This window comes from Miniopterus natalensis, chromosome 1 (genome assembly GCF_054644295.1).
Source record: "Miniopterus natalensis isolate mMinNat1 chromosome 1, mMinNat1.hap1, whole genome shotgun sequence".
In the NCBI taxonomy this organism is placed as follows: domain Eukaryota; kingdom Metazoa; phylum Chordata; class Mammalia; order Chiroptera; family Miniopteridae; genus Miniopterus; species Miniopterus natalensis.
This window is the reverse complement of record NC_142081.1, coordinates 119563764-119580703: the sequence shown is the minus strand read 5'-3', so window position 1 is coordinate 119580703 and position 16940 is coordinate 119563764. Positions and strand designations below refer to the sequence as shown.

Here is a 16940-nt window from a genome sequence, read left to right as displayed (position 1 = left end):
AGGAAATGGAATACAAATATATTTATTTTAATGCAGTTACAGAAAAAGCATATTTAAAAACTAGATAATGAAAATAAATTTTTAATTTTTGAATGTAATTATAACCATGATGTGAAAGTTATTATTTTATTGTTAAACAGTGATTTTTGGTAATATAAAATCATATACCATATTATAAATATATTCTCAAAGCCTTACCCTGAATAGCAAATATTCCACTTAAGCACGTTATTTTAGGTATGGTTTACAAGCATTATTTCCAGCACTGATTTATCTTAACTTTCATGTTTTCAAGCCACTGTAGTTAATTTTTTAAATTACTTATCAAGCCAAAATACACTGAAATAAAATAAAAATTAAAGAGATTTAATTCACTAAATCAAAACAAAGTATTAGTATATATGCAAATATAAAGCAAAGGTGCTTAACTCAAGGACAACCTAAAATAACAGCAATTTTTCTTGTGTTTTAGAGGTACAATTATGTGTTCTAAGCAGTCCTGCGGCAACACTGCCTAACCTCCACTTCCCACAGGTATTACAACAGTTACGAGAAAATTACAACAGTTAATTTAGATTTTGACTGTTTGCTCTTTTATTTTTATTTCAGCAAAATTGTTTCTAAAGGCTGGTATTTAACCATTATTCAAGATTTATAAAACTGAATCTTTAGAAATTATGCATCTAAATTGGCCTATAAAATATTAACTTACCTTCTTACCAGAAAAGTCTCTCAGAAAGCAATAATTCTGATATTTAATGTCTAAGAACTAGAGCTTTGAAAATTGTTACTCTTGCAGAGAAGAACACATTAAAATATTTTCAGGTTTACTGAATTTTTCATCCACATTTATATCCAACACTTAGGTAGATTATGATATGCACAGTTATGTCAAAGAGGCGATTTGCATTATCTATGTAACTTTTAGTTTATGATGTCAAGACTATACAAATGCATAATATATATAGGAATATAGGTGCATTTGCCACAATGAGTACTATAACTCATTTATACCTCAAAGATAATGATAGGTGTTACACATAAAAAAGAAAAATCTAAGAAAAAAATACCTCTACTTTACAAATAAGCATAATACTTAAGAAAATTGTGTTCATCTAATTCGTATTTTTAATGAGATGCCTCATATTCAAATAGTTTAACAACAATCTGTAATCAAGTCTTAAATTCAAAAATATTTTAAAATATCTGTTTTTTCCAAATAATCATGAGATTGGTAGTACATTTGATCCAACAGAGACAGGGGTCATTTTGATTGGAATTAGAGAAGAGAACAGGTAGGAAAAAGGTTTGAGAAAAGATGTTGGGTATTATACAATGAACGAAGCAATGTAGAGGGTGCCTTGAAATTACTTTTAGAATTACTCAGAGTAGAGTTTTCTCCCAAACTATTTCTCAGTTATAACAGTTATTTTACAGCACACAAATTATATTTTATTTTTAAATGCAATTACCTAGAAGACTTTTTTTTCTTTGTTTGTCCTGGAACATTTTGTACATTTTTTTTACTTAGTCACTAGATTTAGAGAAAAATTAATCTACTCTCATCAACATTGGAATTAGGGGCTAAGAAAGCTACTTTCTGTCTTTCGGCCATATCTTCCCCATTTCCTGCTCTGGAGGACCCTAAACATGAAGTTCTAGGACCATTTAGAAACTATACTAAAATACAGATTCCCAGCTTTATTCCTTGAGTTTATCTGCATTTAAATATATTTTATGTATGTATAAATTTTCAGTGGGCCTCAATCCACATCTTGAAGAAATTTCCCTGAGACTTCTCTGAGTACTGTTAGAAACATCTGACCCAGCACATGAACACATGCTCTACTACACATCATTCCATATGAACAAACAGTGTGGAGATCATAATGTTGTCCAAGGGAAGTGTTTCATATTCTGAATAAATCTTAATATTAAACTTTATTTAACCAACAAATGAGCATTTAGTGAAATAAAATGGATTTAGAGATCAAGGACTCAGAACTTTGCTCTCCTTGCCTTCTTGCAGCACAAAATGAATAAATTGGGCCAAAAGCACTTTCTCTGAGATAAAATGATCATAAAATTTATGTTACTTAGCTATGAACCAATTTATGTACTATGATAAAATCTCCTGGGCTAATAGACTTGGCCAAATAAATTGACTGTTGAGGTCAGAGTAGAAGATTCTGAGATCACATGAAATTACAAACTGAGAAGAATCATTACACAATTTTCCAAATCTACAATATTCTTAACATTTCAATTGGAATTATCTAGAAAGCTTGGATGCTCGATCATTCAAATATCTTGACTCAATGATAAGCAAATAATTTTTTAATGTTCTCAGCTGAGTACGATTAATGTATTTCCCAAGTTCTCTAGTATTTCTTGCAGAATGAATAATATGACTCATTTTTCTTCCTTTTTTTTAAATCCATTTTTACAAGCGTGGTTCTTTTTCCAAAACACTAAGAAAAGAACTTTTCTACTAAATGTTCTTTTTCACTGCATAAGTTAAAGAAAATGCAAATTTCATCCAGCCTCCATCTCAAAAGTACATGCAAATTGCTACTAATATATTTATGCTGAATGCACTTTATTATTTCACTGGATTATAATTGAGAGCAATATTTATTTCTATATGCCTTGAGTTCAAGCCTAGAAAAAAATTATGCCAGGTACCTTTAGTTCGTTCCTACTGAGCAGGGTGAAGGGAGAATCCATTCACCAAGACCTGTGCCAAGGCCATGGCTGCAGATGCCCAGCCCAAGAAAAAAGAGATGACTTTTTCTACGTCTTATAAAAGTGTTGAATAAACTAGCTGTATGGAATTAACTCTAGATCTTCAGGAAAAAAGACTAGTCCATTAAAGTGTGCACACACAGAAAACAGTGGAATATCCCTTGGAATGGCACTTTATTTAGCTCTTACCACTTCATTTTCATGATGAAAAACACATTGTAAGACCTTATCTAAGACTGGACTACACAATGAGAACTTCTCTCCATATTCTTACACCACCATAACTTTTCTAGGCTTTTTATTGCTTCATTAAGTGTATAAAGTGAGAGAATATTTTAAAATATGTTCATGCACTTGTTTTCTTTTGTACTTGCTTATGAATGACCATCACCAACCTGTGCCAGAAGCAATCTTTGCCTTAGGGGGAACTGGGATCATGGAATGTGAAGAGCAAGAAAGACTTGGTACACAGCCTTTTTGTTTGTTTTTTGTTTTGTCTTGTTTTGTTTTAATACACCTTTATCTATTTCAAAGAGAGGAAGGGAGAGGGAGAGAGGGAGATAGAAACATCAGTGATGAGAGACTCAGTTTTCGGCTGCCTCCTGCCCGACTGGGGATCGGGTCGCAACCTGGGCATGTGCCCTGACCTGGAATCAAACCTGGATCTCCCCCATCATAGGTTGATGCTCAACGTCTGGGCCATGCCACCCGGGCAAGCTTTATTATTTGTAAAACTGGCCTTTAAAACTATTCAGACACAATGGTCTTTAAAACCTGGCTTTAGATTTCAAGAGCCAGATACCTGAGAGAGAAAACCATTTTCTAAATTAGAATAGCTTTCCTTTAAATATAAAGAACAAAATTTGCAAAACGGAACTTGGAGTTTTACTATAAGCCATATAGAATATGGTATATGATGCATAGAACTATTTCTTACCACAAGTAAAAAATGTCAAACCTTCCTTGAAGCCTAGAGGGAAGGGGAGAGGAAGGCTAGAGGAGATGTAACCTTAGGGACTGCTCCTCCACGATTCACTGTGTAACCTAATATATGTTTACAACCTCGCGGGTCACCTGGCAGAGACAAATGTATTTAGAATTCATAACTTTGCTCAAATTATCCTGTAAACCCACTTAGATCTTCCTGTAATTTGCTAAAAGTTTCCAGAAGGGTTGAAACTAAATTAAAATTTATTACATACCTATTTCATCCCTAATTTTGACAATTGCCAGACCAGTCTTTTGAGGGAAACCTGGGGGATGTTTTGCAGAATCAGGGGGTTAATCTGGCTCAAACAACCCGGGGCTGCCAAAGTGGCCTTGAGGACCCTTACTGACCTCCTCATGAACTCTTCTCATTATATCATCATGGATATAACAGATGTTTCTCAATGCTAAAATCGCATCCCAGGAGTGGAGATTTTCCACCATTTTTGAACATGCGATGTATGTATAGGCATGTTTGCTAACTGCGCAAGCACAGGGATGTTCCCACCTATACATGTGATGACAAGTTCACTGTGATGTTTATACATGATTTCCCTGAAGGGTGACGAATCCAAGTTCAGGGACACAGTGCTCTGGGAGCAACCCCAGCAAGTTCCTTGCGAGCTGGCAAATGATAAAGTTTCTCCTCATAAAATCACCTCAAAGTTGTCTTTTGGCTGGCAACTTTGGATCCGGTTAAGGCCAGTAGCAATCGTCATGTAAAGCACATCTGTTAAACATTTTCTGACTATTAAACATTCCTATTTAAAATATGTTTAATGTTGTGCTTTGTAGTTTATAATTATAAAGCATAAATATATAGATCCTAATCATCAACTAACTCATTCAACAAATAATCATGGGGACCTATTGCATAGTAGTCACTTAGAAATAATGCAATACAGTGGGAAATCAGATTATTCAGGGAACATGCAGTTTCTTAGGGGTGGGAGGGTGAGAGACAAACATTAAAAATTAATAATATTACTGAGTTTATAATATGTTACCATATTTCTATCTATAACATTACCACGTAAAAGTGAGATTCTAGTCTGCCTTTCTTCATGGAAATACAGAGTATTAATGAGGCATGATTTATTTGCATGAGGCAGAGAAAGTTTCTGAAATTAACCATTGCTTTTTTTATGAATCAGAAGCAGCCCAAGAAAAATCTGTATGTTGAAATTTTGAAAATTACTTGTCAAACTGTCATATGTGATCAAAGCAAAGTACTGATATCTGCTACTCTATATATTTTGGGCAGCTTGACCGCTAATGCTGAATCAAATGTTGGTAAAACTGGAACCACTTTACTAGAACAAAAACAACAACAAAAGAGAGCTCAGAAAACTAGGGTGAGAAATTCGGCCCAGGGAAAGAAAAATCATCGTGCACGAAAGGTATCCTGGCTCTCCTGAGGACAAGGCAGCGGGCTGGGCAGCGGGCACGCCCTCCGTTTTCTCTGAAGCAATAGCTGTAGAAGCTGGGGGTAACGAAGCTTTAACAGTGGAGAAGTTGGGGGCACAAAGGTTTTGAAAAGATTCTCTGTGATAAAAATGGGGATTCCTTTGCTGTCTTCAGTAACATTTCCTTGAAATCATTAAAAGGAAAGAAGGCCGGGATCTTGTAGAACAGTGAGCATTGGATATATTTGTAGACAACAAAATAGGGGAAAGGTGTGAATTAAGACCAAGAAAAGACCAAAATACATGATGCTGAAGAGCAAAGACTGGAGGACAAGGGAAAGTGGCAAGGAGGTGAAGGAGGGGTGGAAAGGGGGAGATGGGGAAGAGGCGAGGAACGGAGAGATCATTTTAAAACACATATTAATTGTGCTTTTTAATCAGTGGCGATGTTACAAATTGTTTTTCTTATGTTTTTCTCTAGTTCCTATGACTTTCACAAGAGCATTCGCTCCTTTTTAACTACTTTTTAAAATTTTATATGAAAGAATATACTTACGCCCTCCCACTCTAAATTAAACTTCATCTTTACGATAGCACCGGCCTAGGGTAAAGTGGCGGGGTGGGAATTTGGGAACCGCTTAGTGAGCAGTTCCTAAGAGACATGTTCAAAATACAGTCTGTAGTCACTTACTTTGTATGATCCACCGATGGCCTGTGGTTCTCTTCCCCATGATGAATACTGGTTCCATTACCAAGTCCCCACCTGAATGTGTTTGCGTCTTGAATTAAATTTTCAGGGATCGGCTGGTACCATTTACACAGGCTTCCTTTTTCAAAACTGCAAAGTTCCATCACTTGTATAGGATGGAACAAAGACAAGATCAGCAACTCAAAATAAATGTGTCAATAAATGGTGATTTCTATCTGCATCAACACTTTCTTACTCTTGGGCTTTTTAAAAATTATAGTCTAGCTTTAACATAATATAATTAGGCAAATGATTTGTATAATTACTAGAAGAGTTTTGAAGAAATCTAGTTTATTTGAATAAAATACCTATAGTAACTGAAATATTGGGAAAAAGAATCTGCTTTCATAAGGTAGTGAGATTTTAATTAGCTCCTAAAGCAGCAACTTAAGCATTGACAGCCTCTTCTAACATAACACGTGCATTGCTTGCATGACCTCCAAGTTCTGATGAGTCTGTTCTTTTTTCACAGTAACATTAACAAACCTAAACTTTAGTCCAGTCTTTAAAGGGGTGTTTCCAAATTCCGAACTACTTAAGTTGAAAGCAATAAGGTTTACAATAACTTTTATATTGGACCTCTGTGCTTGAAAGTTTTCACTGTTTTTGTAATGACTATATTCTAACATTACACAAAATTACAAGTTCATTTTTTTAAAATACATAGGTTGTGTATGAAAATATGCACTCTCTCTCCCTCTCTCTCTCTACAATCAATCAATCAATCAATCAATCAATCAATTGTTAAGATGGTAGATCTCATGTTATATTCTTATCACAATAAAAAACATTAGAAAATGTAAGACTGTAGGTAACAGATATATTTATCATATTTCATCTTATAAAGAGATGGAAGAGGCAAGATCACACAATGCACTTAGAAATGAAATGGTAATAATTCAATGCACATTTATTCAAAGTAAATAAATATCCCTGTGATTTAAAAGTAATAATTTAATAGTAAATATTGACTTAGGACATTTAAAAAACTTATCAAAACTTTCCATTCAACCATAAATGACATCACTAAAATTGTTAAATTGAACTAAGAGGAAAGTCAGTATGCACAAAAGACATTCATTAGGTGTGATTAATTAGATTTTGTGTAAATTTTACAAACACCACAACTTATGTATGATCATAAGAGGATTTTAGTGTCTTCCCATGAACAAGTGTGAATACCATAAGGTCTTCCATTATATTATCTTCCATTTGTGATGAACAGTATGTATCTCTAGCCCCGTGAGTTAATTACTGTCCTATCTCGTTCACAGAATAAGTCAGCTATGATTTTATGAGTTTTTTATTTTGGATTAATTAGTTAATTAATTAATTAATTCACTAAGAGACTTTTTTCTAGGTTAAAAGAATAAATATGACCATTTTTAATTTTTTTTAAGTCCTAGAATTTCTTAACAAGGCCGACGTAAAACAACAGATTAGGGTTTCACTAGACTTCATATTATCTATATGTTCTGATCTCTTAATATTATCAGGACCCTTGAGAACTACTATAGTACAGTAAATTCACATGCTACTAAATAAAGAGCAGGGAAAGGAAAATATCAGTGTTCACCCCTCTTGATTTTGTGCTTTGCCCATTCAGACATAGATTAACTTTTTTCCTCAGACCATATCTTTGGCTGAGAAGTTCACTTTTAAAGTAATAATTTTCCTCTGACCCATTCTGGAAAATCTGTGGATTGACAGGTAGCAGTAAATGAAAATAATCTTTCAACAGGACGCAGGTGTTGGAGGGCCAATCTTTATTAGAATGAGTTTCTTATGAACTCTGAATATTTGACATAGGCATCATGTTATACGTGCACTTTGGCAATGGGAGAATTGGAACAAATTCATCTGACTTAAGGGTTTTATAATGCTTCCTCCTTAAACATTACTATTTCATGAGTGTAAGTAGAATAGAGACCAACAGGGGGATAGATAGAAAAGAGATAGTACAATAGTCCTGCAGTCAAGTCAATTCCATGAAAACAAGTGTTTTGAATCCAAAACATAAATTTAAAGACACTCACCTCTTTTTGGGCATCATGGAAGAATGCATGCTGATTATTCTATCATAATTTTCTATACAATTAACATTCATAGAAAGAAATGGCTATAAGCCAGGTTGAAAATTTCTAACTAGGACACTACTCCATGCTACCTAGAGATTATACTGGTATTTTCTTATCTGCTTGATGGCTATATTTAATAAAAAATTAAGAATTTACTTACCACAAAATGACTCATCTGATTTGTCAGGGCAGTCATATCTAAAATCACATTTCTGGATTTTTTCAACACAGTGACCATTGGACCTGCAGACAAATTCATTGTCTGTACAGTTGTGTGGAGGTAATGTTACTGGAATTGAAGTTTCTGGTGGAGTTGGAAGGTCCACTGGCAAATTACCTTGATAAGAAAGAATATGTAGGTGTCAGCAGATATTTCATTTCTTTACAGATTTTACACAATAAGCTTTTCTAAGATGCTTCACATTCAACATAATAAAGTATTTGATAGTATTTGCTAATCTCCTGAACTTCCTTATATAAGCAAATAAGTTGGGGTTCTTGGTCTTAGCAATGGCAAATAACTCTGGATATCTTTGATTACAAAAACAGGTGAAGGTACAGATGAAAATTATTGAAAAACTATTCAGAGCTCACTGAATATATAGGAGGCCTAAGAACAGGGCTTAGAACATCAGTAGGGACCAAGGGAGGTCCAGATGCTGGCATAAGGAACTAGAGTCCAGGTCTGATTAAACCTTCTAGTCCACCAGGTAAATGGACTTTGTTCTTCCACTGCTACAAAAAATCTACTGTCTCCTCATCTTTGTTTCACACATCCTTGCATATTCAAGATTCAAGTTGCGAGGAGACCCACACCAGAAGTGTTCATCTAGAAGTATTTAAACAATTAAAGAAGTAGTTTCTGAAATTAAAGAATTTAGAAGAAACTTAGAAAATTTAATTTGTAGAATAAATTATTATAAAAACAGTTAATAGCGTCCCTATGTCATGCACATAGTAAGTGCAATGGATTTAAAGCCAAATATGCAATCACTACCATAAAATAGTTTATAGACTAGTGGACAAGGCAGTGAGGAAAGTCCTTCATTGCAGTTCCATAGCATAAGCTTATGATAGAGATGATCACTCAGCTCATTTGCATAGATACTAAACAATTTTTATAACTCTTATTTATTACTCATTATGTGATTAAATGTGTTAACATTGTGAAACACTTAGAATGGAGATTGTATACCATGATACCATGAGCAACATGTAGGTCTTATTTTTTTTATTTTTTTATTCCTCACCTGAAGATATGCTTATTGATTTTAGAGCAAAGGGTGGGGGGGGAAAGAGAGAGAGAAATCGATATGAGAGAGAACATCTATTGGTTACTTTCCATATGTGCCCCAACTGGGGATCGATCCCACAACCTAGGTATGTGCCCTGACCAGGAATCAAACCCTCAACCTTTTGTTATAAGGATGATGCTCCAGCCCACTGAGCCACACCGACCAGAGCCATGTAGGTCCTTTCTAAATAAATATACTGTTGTTTAGATGTGAATTTTAAATGAGTGGACTCATTCTGTGCTTAATCTTCTGCAACTTGATCTTTTACCCAACATTGTGTGTTAACTCATCCATGATCATGTGTGTTTCAGTTATTTTGACTGTTGTATAATATTTCACTGTATGAATATATTACATGTTTAGCCATGAATGGTTTTTGAACTGACTTAGTTTGAGGTTTTGTTTATTTGATTTGTACATTTCTCTTGCCGTATCTAGGAGTGGAGCTCCTTGGTCACAGAGTACGCACAGCGCCAACCAGATAACGCCAAACTGTTTCCAAAATAATTGCACCAATTTCTATGTTTCTCAGAAGTGTATATTCTGGTTGTATCCCATGCTCAACATCCATTGGCATATCTAGGTATACCCATGTGTTTGCCATCTGCCCTTGTTGAGTTCATTTTGTCTCTTTCTGATGTTCACATTTATATAGTCCATTTGGTAGAACCAAATAGTCTGGTACAGAAAAGTCATTGTTTGTTTAATTTTGGATGTTGTTCTCTGAAAGCCTTTTTTCACCTCATTCCTGTTTTGTTTTGCTCTAAACTAAGTTATAATTTCTCAGAACTTTGAATATAACATTCAGATGTCTTCTGACTCCACTCTTGCTCTTGTGAAGTCAGCTATCAGTCAGTCTAATTGTGGTTCTTTTATAATTGTATTTTAATCTCTGACTGTATTTATTTAATTTATTTTTTAATTTCTCTTTATTGTTGAAAGTATTACAGATGTCCCCCTTTTCCCCCTATTGACCTCTCCCTCCTGTTCCCACTCCCTAACATAATCTCTTTTCTTTGTTGTTTTACTAACTCATTTCCATGAGCCCAGACCTGGATTTATTCTTATTATAATATTTGCATGAGGTTCACTAGGATTCTTTTTAAATTTATTTTTTATTTAAGTTTGGTTGGTATATAATCTTATATTGGTCATATTAGTTTCAAATGTAATATATAGTGATTCTACGTGTTTATACGTTACAATGTCATCATCCCTCTAAGATTCTTAAATCCATCTGCTACATTAATTCTAAGCAATTATACCTTGAAAATTGCTTCTCATCAATTGTCGTTGTCACTCTCTGGAATTCCATTAGTTTTTATGATCTATCCTTCAAATAAATCTACCTTTCTCATTTCCCTCCTCTATGTCTATATGCTGCACCCTGAAATTTCCTCATAGCTATTTTCCATTTGACTAATTACAATATTGATGTTGTCCTACAGCTATTTAATTCATCCACTGATATTTTTATTTCATTGATTTTATTTCTCATATCAAGAAGGCCAATTTGATTTTTCTTTTTCCAAAATTTTCTGGGGTTTTTGTTTCTGTTTTTATTTTTTAACAATGTCATTTATTTTTCTTAAGGCTTGGATTTAATATTTTTAATTATTTGTTTATTACTTTTCTTTTTCATTAACAGATTTCTACAAACCTTAAAAGTTTAAACTAGTAAACACTTAGTATCTCACACAATTTCTATGAGCCTGAAATGCAGAAGGGGTTTAGCTTGGTGAGGCTGACTGAGAGTCCCACAAGGTGTCCTTACAATGTCAGCCACGACTGCAGTCCTCTGAAGGCTTGACACCCTGAGGATCTGCTTCCAGTGGGGCTTGTTCACAGGCCTAGGGAGTTAGTGCTGCTGTTGGCAGGAAGTATTATTTCTTGGACTTTCTCCACAGGGCTTCTTGAATATCATTTTCACTTGGTACCTGGCTTCCCTCAGAGTGAATGATCCAAGACAACACACTAGAAGCCTACCTTTGGAAACCACACACGGGCATTGCTATGCGGGACACTGCTTACGCAGGCCAATCCTACTCAGTTGAGAAGGGAGTGGTAAGCAGGGCATGAATTCCAAGACTGGGGATCAGGGGGGCTAGTTTGGAAGCCAGCTTCCCTAATTTACCATGCGTGATTGTTCTGCAAGGTTCCTCCATCACCTAGTTTTCAGAAGAGTCCTTCTAGATAAACTTTGAGTTGTTTCTTTGGGGACCCCACTGGCACCCCAGCCCAAGGGTGTTACATCCCTTCTGGCCCCCCTTTCCCTCCTCCTCCCTCTCACCCATCCCATATTCTGTTACTCTCTAACTCTGGCAGCCTACTTATGCCATCTGTTCTATTTTTAAATGCTCTCTTTGTTTCTCTCACCTGGGGAGTTCTCTTTTCTAAGCTCAGCTTAACATTTAAATAAATGGATGTTATATTTGACATATCTTGGTATATATAGTGCCATAGTTTTCAGATCATCTGATCTTCCACCTTATTAAAACTAGTAGCCTAACTGCATCTTTGGGCCGATTTCAGTGTAAAGTAGCAAACAGTTCCCCTTAGGAAGAAATCGTGGACATGAGTCATCACTCATGTCTTGGGAAATGGAGGCTGATGAGACGAAACTCATAAAAAGCAGGTATAATTCATTTTCCATCTCAAACGTGATCCAGAATGATCGGTAAAAAGACCACGACTCTAAAAAAGAAATTGTAAGATTCTGAAATTATTTTTTCCTGTCCTTGTTACTTTTTGTTATTCCAGTAGAATGAGCACATCTTAAAACACAAATAAGCCCAATATATTTGGATTTGAGAGTAACAAAAAGAGCAAACTGAGAAAAGCGTTTCTTCCTCTGGAGCCACACTTTGGAAATGGGAATGTGGAGCTGTAGCTGTTTCCTTGGGATCTGTCATGTAGGAGTGAAACAGAGCCCAGAAACATGGTGCAGACGAGACATCATTTGAAGATAAGGCATGGCGAGCACTGCAAGGTTCCTGACCCTTCGTGATACCACGTACTGGATAAGCTGAAACAGCAGTCGCCTCTTTCTCACAGTTCTAGGGGCTGGAAGTGCAAGGTCAGGTTGCCCGCGTGGTTGGGTTCTTGGTGGGGGCTCTATTCCTAGGGTGTCTTCACATAGCCTTCTTTGGCACAAGCACACACAGATACCTCTTGTCTTTTTTACTTCTCATTAGGACACTAATTTCATCATGAGAGAGGCACCTTTTATAACCTAACTGAACCCTAATTACCTCCCAGAGACCCCACCTCCCAATGCCATCACACTGGAGATTAAGGCTTCAATATATGAATATTGGGGTGACACAAACATTCAGTACATAGCAAAGACTGTTTATTATTATTATTATTATTATTATTATTATTATTATTATTATTATTTTGCCTAGAATTGCATAGAAAGGCTAAAGTTGGTAGCAGTGATAGTTAAATCTCCAAATAAAAAACACTAAAAGCTTTGCAGATGAAACAAAATTGCAAAACTGAAATGCAAATGCCTGAAGCCTGCACTCACTGAGAAGCAGGGATTAGTCTGGCTGATGTGATCTTTCTCTCCATCCCCAAGCCACAGGCAAATCAACCCACCTGCACCCCTGTCATTTTAAGTAAATGACTCAGGCTCCAGATGGACTCAATGTTCTAACTCCTTGCTCTGTGGCTGCCTTGTAACAAATGTGATATACTTCATGCTACATTAATACAATCTTTCTGATAGAACAGACTTTCCAACTTGTTTTATTTTAGACTACCCTCCTTACAGTCATTCCCACAATGGTAATTAAGCAATATAATTGATATTTGAACACCCCTAGTTCTTGATAAATTATTACCAGCTTTAGGCATATCATAACTGTGTGAATGACTTGACTGATATGCATAGTTGTTCTTTATCTATCTCTAGGTGACAATGCACATGTTTTTCCTGTGGCTTCTGATGTAAAGAAAAATATGTAATTTAAAAATCTAAAGTCTACTTGAGCTTCAAACATAATCAGTCTGAAAGATTGAAAGGTTTGAAATATGTATAGCTCCAGGATGAAGAACATTTTTTCTTATTGCACTTAATACCATAACTTAGAGTTATACCCACTGGCTGAAACAACCACACTTAGTGGGATTATACGGAAGTGTCTGTGTAAAGTCTACTTTCTGGGAGAGTATGTTTTACTAAAATATAGCTATTCTCTGACTATGATTTATAATAACTTTAATTCAGCCATTTGTAGTGACTTTCTTCTGTTTCTAATAGAAAATCAGCTTTTCCTGAAAATATTTTTGCTTTGATACATGGATCCAATGCAGTTTTCCAGGTAGCAGAAGGTATTTTCCATTTTTACAGACATTGAACTAATTTAAAAGTGACTAAAAGTTCAAGTATCAGTTGGACACTTTTTAAGCTAAAATCTAAATATTTTATCAGCCTTCTTCAGTTTTGGCATTTAACAATTCCCTCCATTAAAAGTTGACATTTTAAAGTTTTAAATTTAAATTGTTATGTTAGTTATTTCTCCATTTTCATTTTCTAGAAACAATAACAATACTAAGTTGGATGGACCTTTGGCTTTGGACAATTTTCTCCCTTGGTATATACAAATCACTTTATAAGACTACTCCAAAGATGTTAAAACCAGAATAGTTGATTGCAATTACTGAATCTCAAATTTCTTGATTTTTGCCTTGAAGTCTTTTATTAAACTGCAAATATTTTCAATTATTTTGAACTTTTTTCAAAGTCTATATTTCCTTTAGAAACTATGGAACAGAAGAGAACCTCAAAATCAAGTGCTTTCCTTTTATTGTTCTGAGACAAATATAATGGACACACCAAAAGCTTAGTATTATCATTTAGCATAAAGTGAAAAGCTGCAGGTGATATCTTACAAGTGAAGGCAAAAGCACTCACCTCTTCCTTGCCCTTTATTCACACTGAGGCAACCAGCTCTTTGTAGAAAGGAGGGAAACTTGAACAGGTGTTTAAAAATAAAACTGGTGAGATAGTATGGCTAATGAGGAGGGATGCTAAAATTCCAATAAACTCAGACAATTCAACAACAAAAAGACATTCCGCAGTTAGGGAAGGGCATCATAAAAGTTGTTGTTAAGCATCCTATAAATGTTTCCATACTTTCTCAATTTTAAGGCATCATCAGTTGGAAGATATGCCACTGACTTAGCAACAACTTTCCTGAGGAAAAGAAAACACTAGATATCTTGAAGAGTGAAATTCTTTCTATCAATTAATTCTTCTAGTAACTAAATTCTAACATACATACTGAATTCTGAAATTTTAAATTAAGTGAAAAATGCATAAGCAATTAATTGCTTCTTTCAACTTGCAAGCCGTGTGTCATGATACAATATAGTCGTGGCTTTATTTTTCCAAATAACCCAGCTAAGTCACCAATAATCCTTGATGTTTGCAAGTAAACTGTTGTATATATTCTGCTGAAGGGAACATACTTTTTGCTTTTCTTGTGTTGGAAAGAAAATAATGTGAAACAGATACTTCCTTTGGGATACTGATATTTAAATCTGAATGTCTGGCAACAATCTTACTTAGTAATGCACTCTGAAGGTCTGGTCCAAGGTGAGGGGAAAGCTAGTTAACTTTGACATCATACCCCATCACTCCCTACTCTGGGAATGGCCAACATCACCATACACTGATGCACAGGATAAGAGGGCTCTATTACATGGCTAAGTTTACCCACTTTCCCTAGAAATGTAATTTATCTTGCCTAAAACTCATTTCTCCAGAATATTCCTGGATCAGTTTTTAAATAAGAATCTACATCATCAAAGTACTGAAACAAAAGAAATATGACCCATAATTGGGAATGGATTTGAAAATTAAAGTAGAAACAACCAGAAGTTAGAAAATAAGAGAGTTGACCTGGAAGAGCAAATAATGATGTTCTAGTACAAAGTGAGACGAAACTGTTTATGACATAAACACTACAGGGGAAAATTAATAGAAGTTTGCAGTTAAAAAGCCTACTATTCGAGTCAACACTTTTGAATCATGATCACGGCAGAGCTAATGGAAAAAACAGAACAAATGTGAGAAATATTTTGGAGTTGGAGTCAGCTAGATTTGCAAGTGGGCCAGTTTAAGGGGAGAGTCAAAGGATACAGTGGAATTCCAGTCCTCAGTCCCCAGCTGCTAGAGAACAATGATGGTGTTAAAAGAAACAAAGAAGGCAAGGGAGACAGAGGTTGATTTTAAGCAAATAGGTAAAAATAAAATTATCTACTTCTTTTAATCACTTCTTAAGTTTTAGTATAAAATAAAAGTTATAGGTAATGTAGAAATCCATACTTTGGAGATTAGGTCAATATTTTGTGTGTATGTTTTTCAGTTTTTATTTGTTTTATTAACCAAGGAGACAATCAGTTTGTATTGAAAGCAAATCAATGTCTGCACATAACCTACATGCACTGATCCCACTTCAGCCAACATGATCTCACGGATAAAATTTTTCATCAAGAATAATATTTTTATTAAGAGCCTAATTTTTATTTTTATCTTATGGTAAGATTATATCAAATTCCTTTATGAAACCTATGGCTATCACAGGGTTTGTGGTTTCAACCCAAAGTTTCTTTTGTTATGAAGCCAACATTAAAACCACACAGTTCAGATGGTTTTAAGAATTCCATTCTTCTGAAACATGAACCAGAATATCAGGACTAATGGTCTGTAACTGATATTTCACATCTCTGCCTTTGTTTCTGGTAGCTCTTCTTTCTCTGTCTTGGAACCATCAGCCACAGAATGTATTTAACAGGATAATTGGAACAACAGTGTCAATGGTGCCTGTGTTTCTTTCTGCATTCTTTGTTCTCTGCTGCTCTGGTCAAGGTCTCGGTGATTCCCCCTAAGCTCAGAATGGGAGAAGGTTTGCGAGAATCCCTGCCACTGACATCAGACAAGCTAAGGTGAAAATCTCATTCCTGCCCTCAATTACATATTCTCCTCCAGGTCACTTAAGCATCTTAAGTTTAATTTTTCACAGCTGTAAAATGGAAATTGTATTCTTTTCTTTTCTAGGTCAGTAGATGTAATGAGCATTATAATAATAACAGTGGTTAACATTATGGTCCAAGGAAGCAGACTTCATATTCTGCCACTTTATCATAGCAGGGTATCTCCTCAGTTTGCTCCATAAAATTGAGATTTAAAAAAGCCATCAATCCTACTCAACATTCAACATCTACTCAGCAACTATGAACCAGGCACTATTCTAGACTCTTAAAAGGTTATGGAGTTATGTGAGATGATACATATGAGTGGTAGGTTGCATAACTGTGCCCATTTTATATTCCCTACCCGTGCCAAGCTCCCTGTCACTGGAGACTACTTCCCTGTCCCATTTTTAGACTCGACACCATGACTTGCTCTGACCAGTGGACATGAGCAGGCACGATGCACACCATGCCCCTGTAGAAGCTTTAAGTATGCTCTCTTTCTCCCACCCTCTACTTTGACAACAGAAGGTGTCACATAGGGACTTGGTCCTTCAGCCTTGGATCCCGATACATAAGACACACGAACAGAGACACATAGCTTAGAGCTACATAGAATATGCAGAGCTATATACAAAAAATATATATTTTTGCTCTTATTTTTTTATACTAATCAACACTTAAGAACAAGAAATAA

The 16940-nt window shown here is 35.3% G+C and overlaps 1 protein-coding gene across 1 annotated transcript in view; it reads right to left on the bottom strand.

Moving 5' to 3' along the window:
• The window catches only part of MALRD1 (MAM and LDL receptor class A domain containing 1), a 543727-nt gene that overhangs the window by 367214 nt on the left and 159573 nt on the right, over positions 1-16940 (bottom strand). Inside the window, 2 exon segments of the mRNA XM_087815868.1 lie at positions 5830-5992; positions 8125-8301. Of these exon segments, the coding sequence (XP_087671994.1) occupies positions 5830-5992; positions 8125-8301 (340 nt within the window).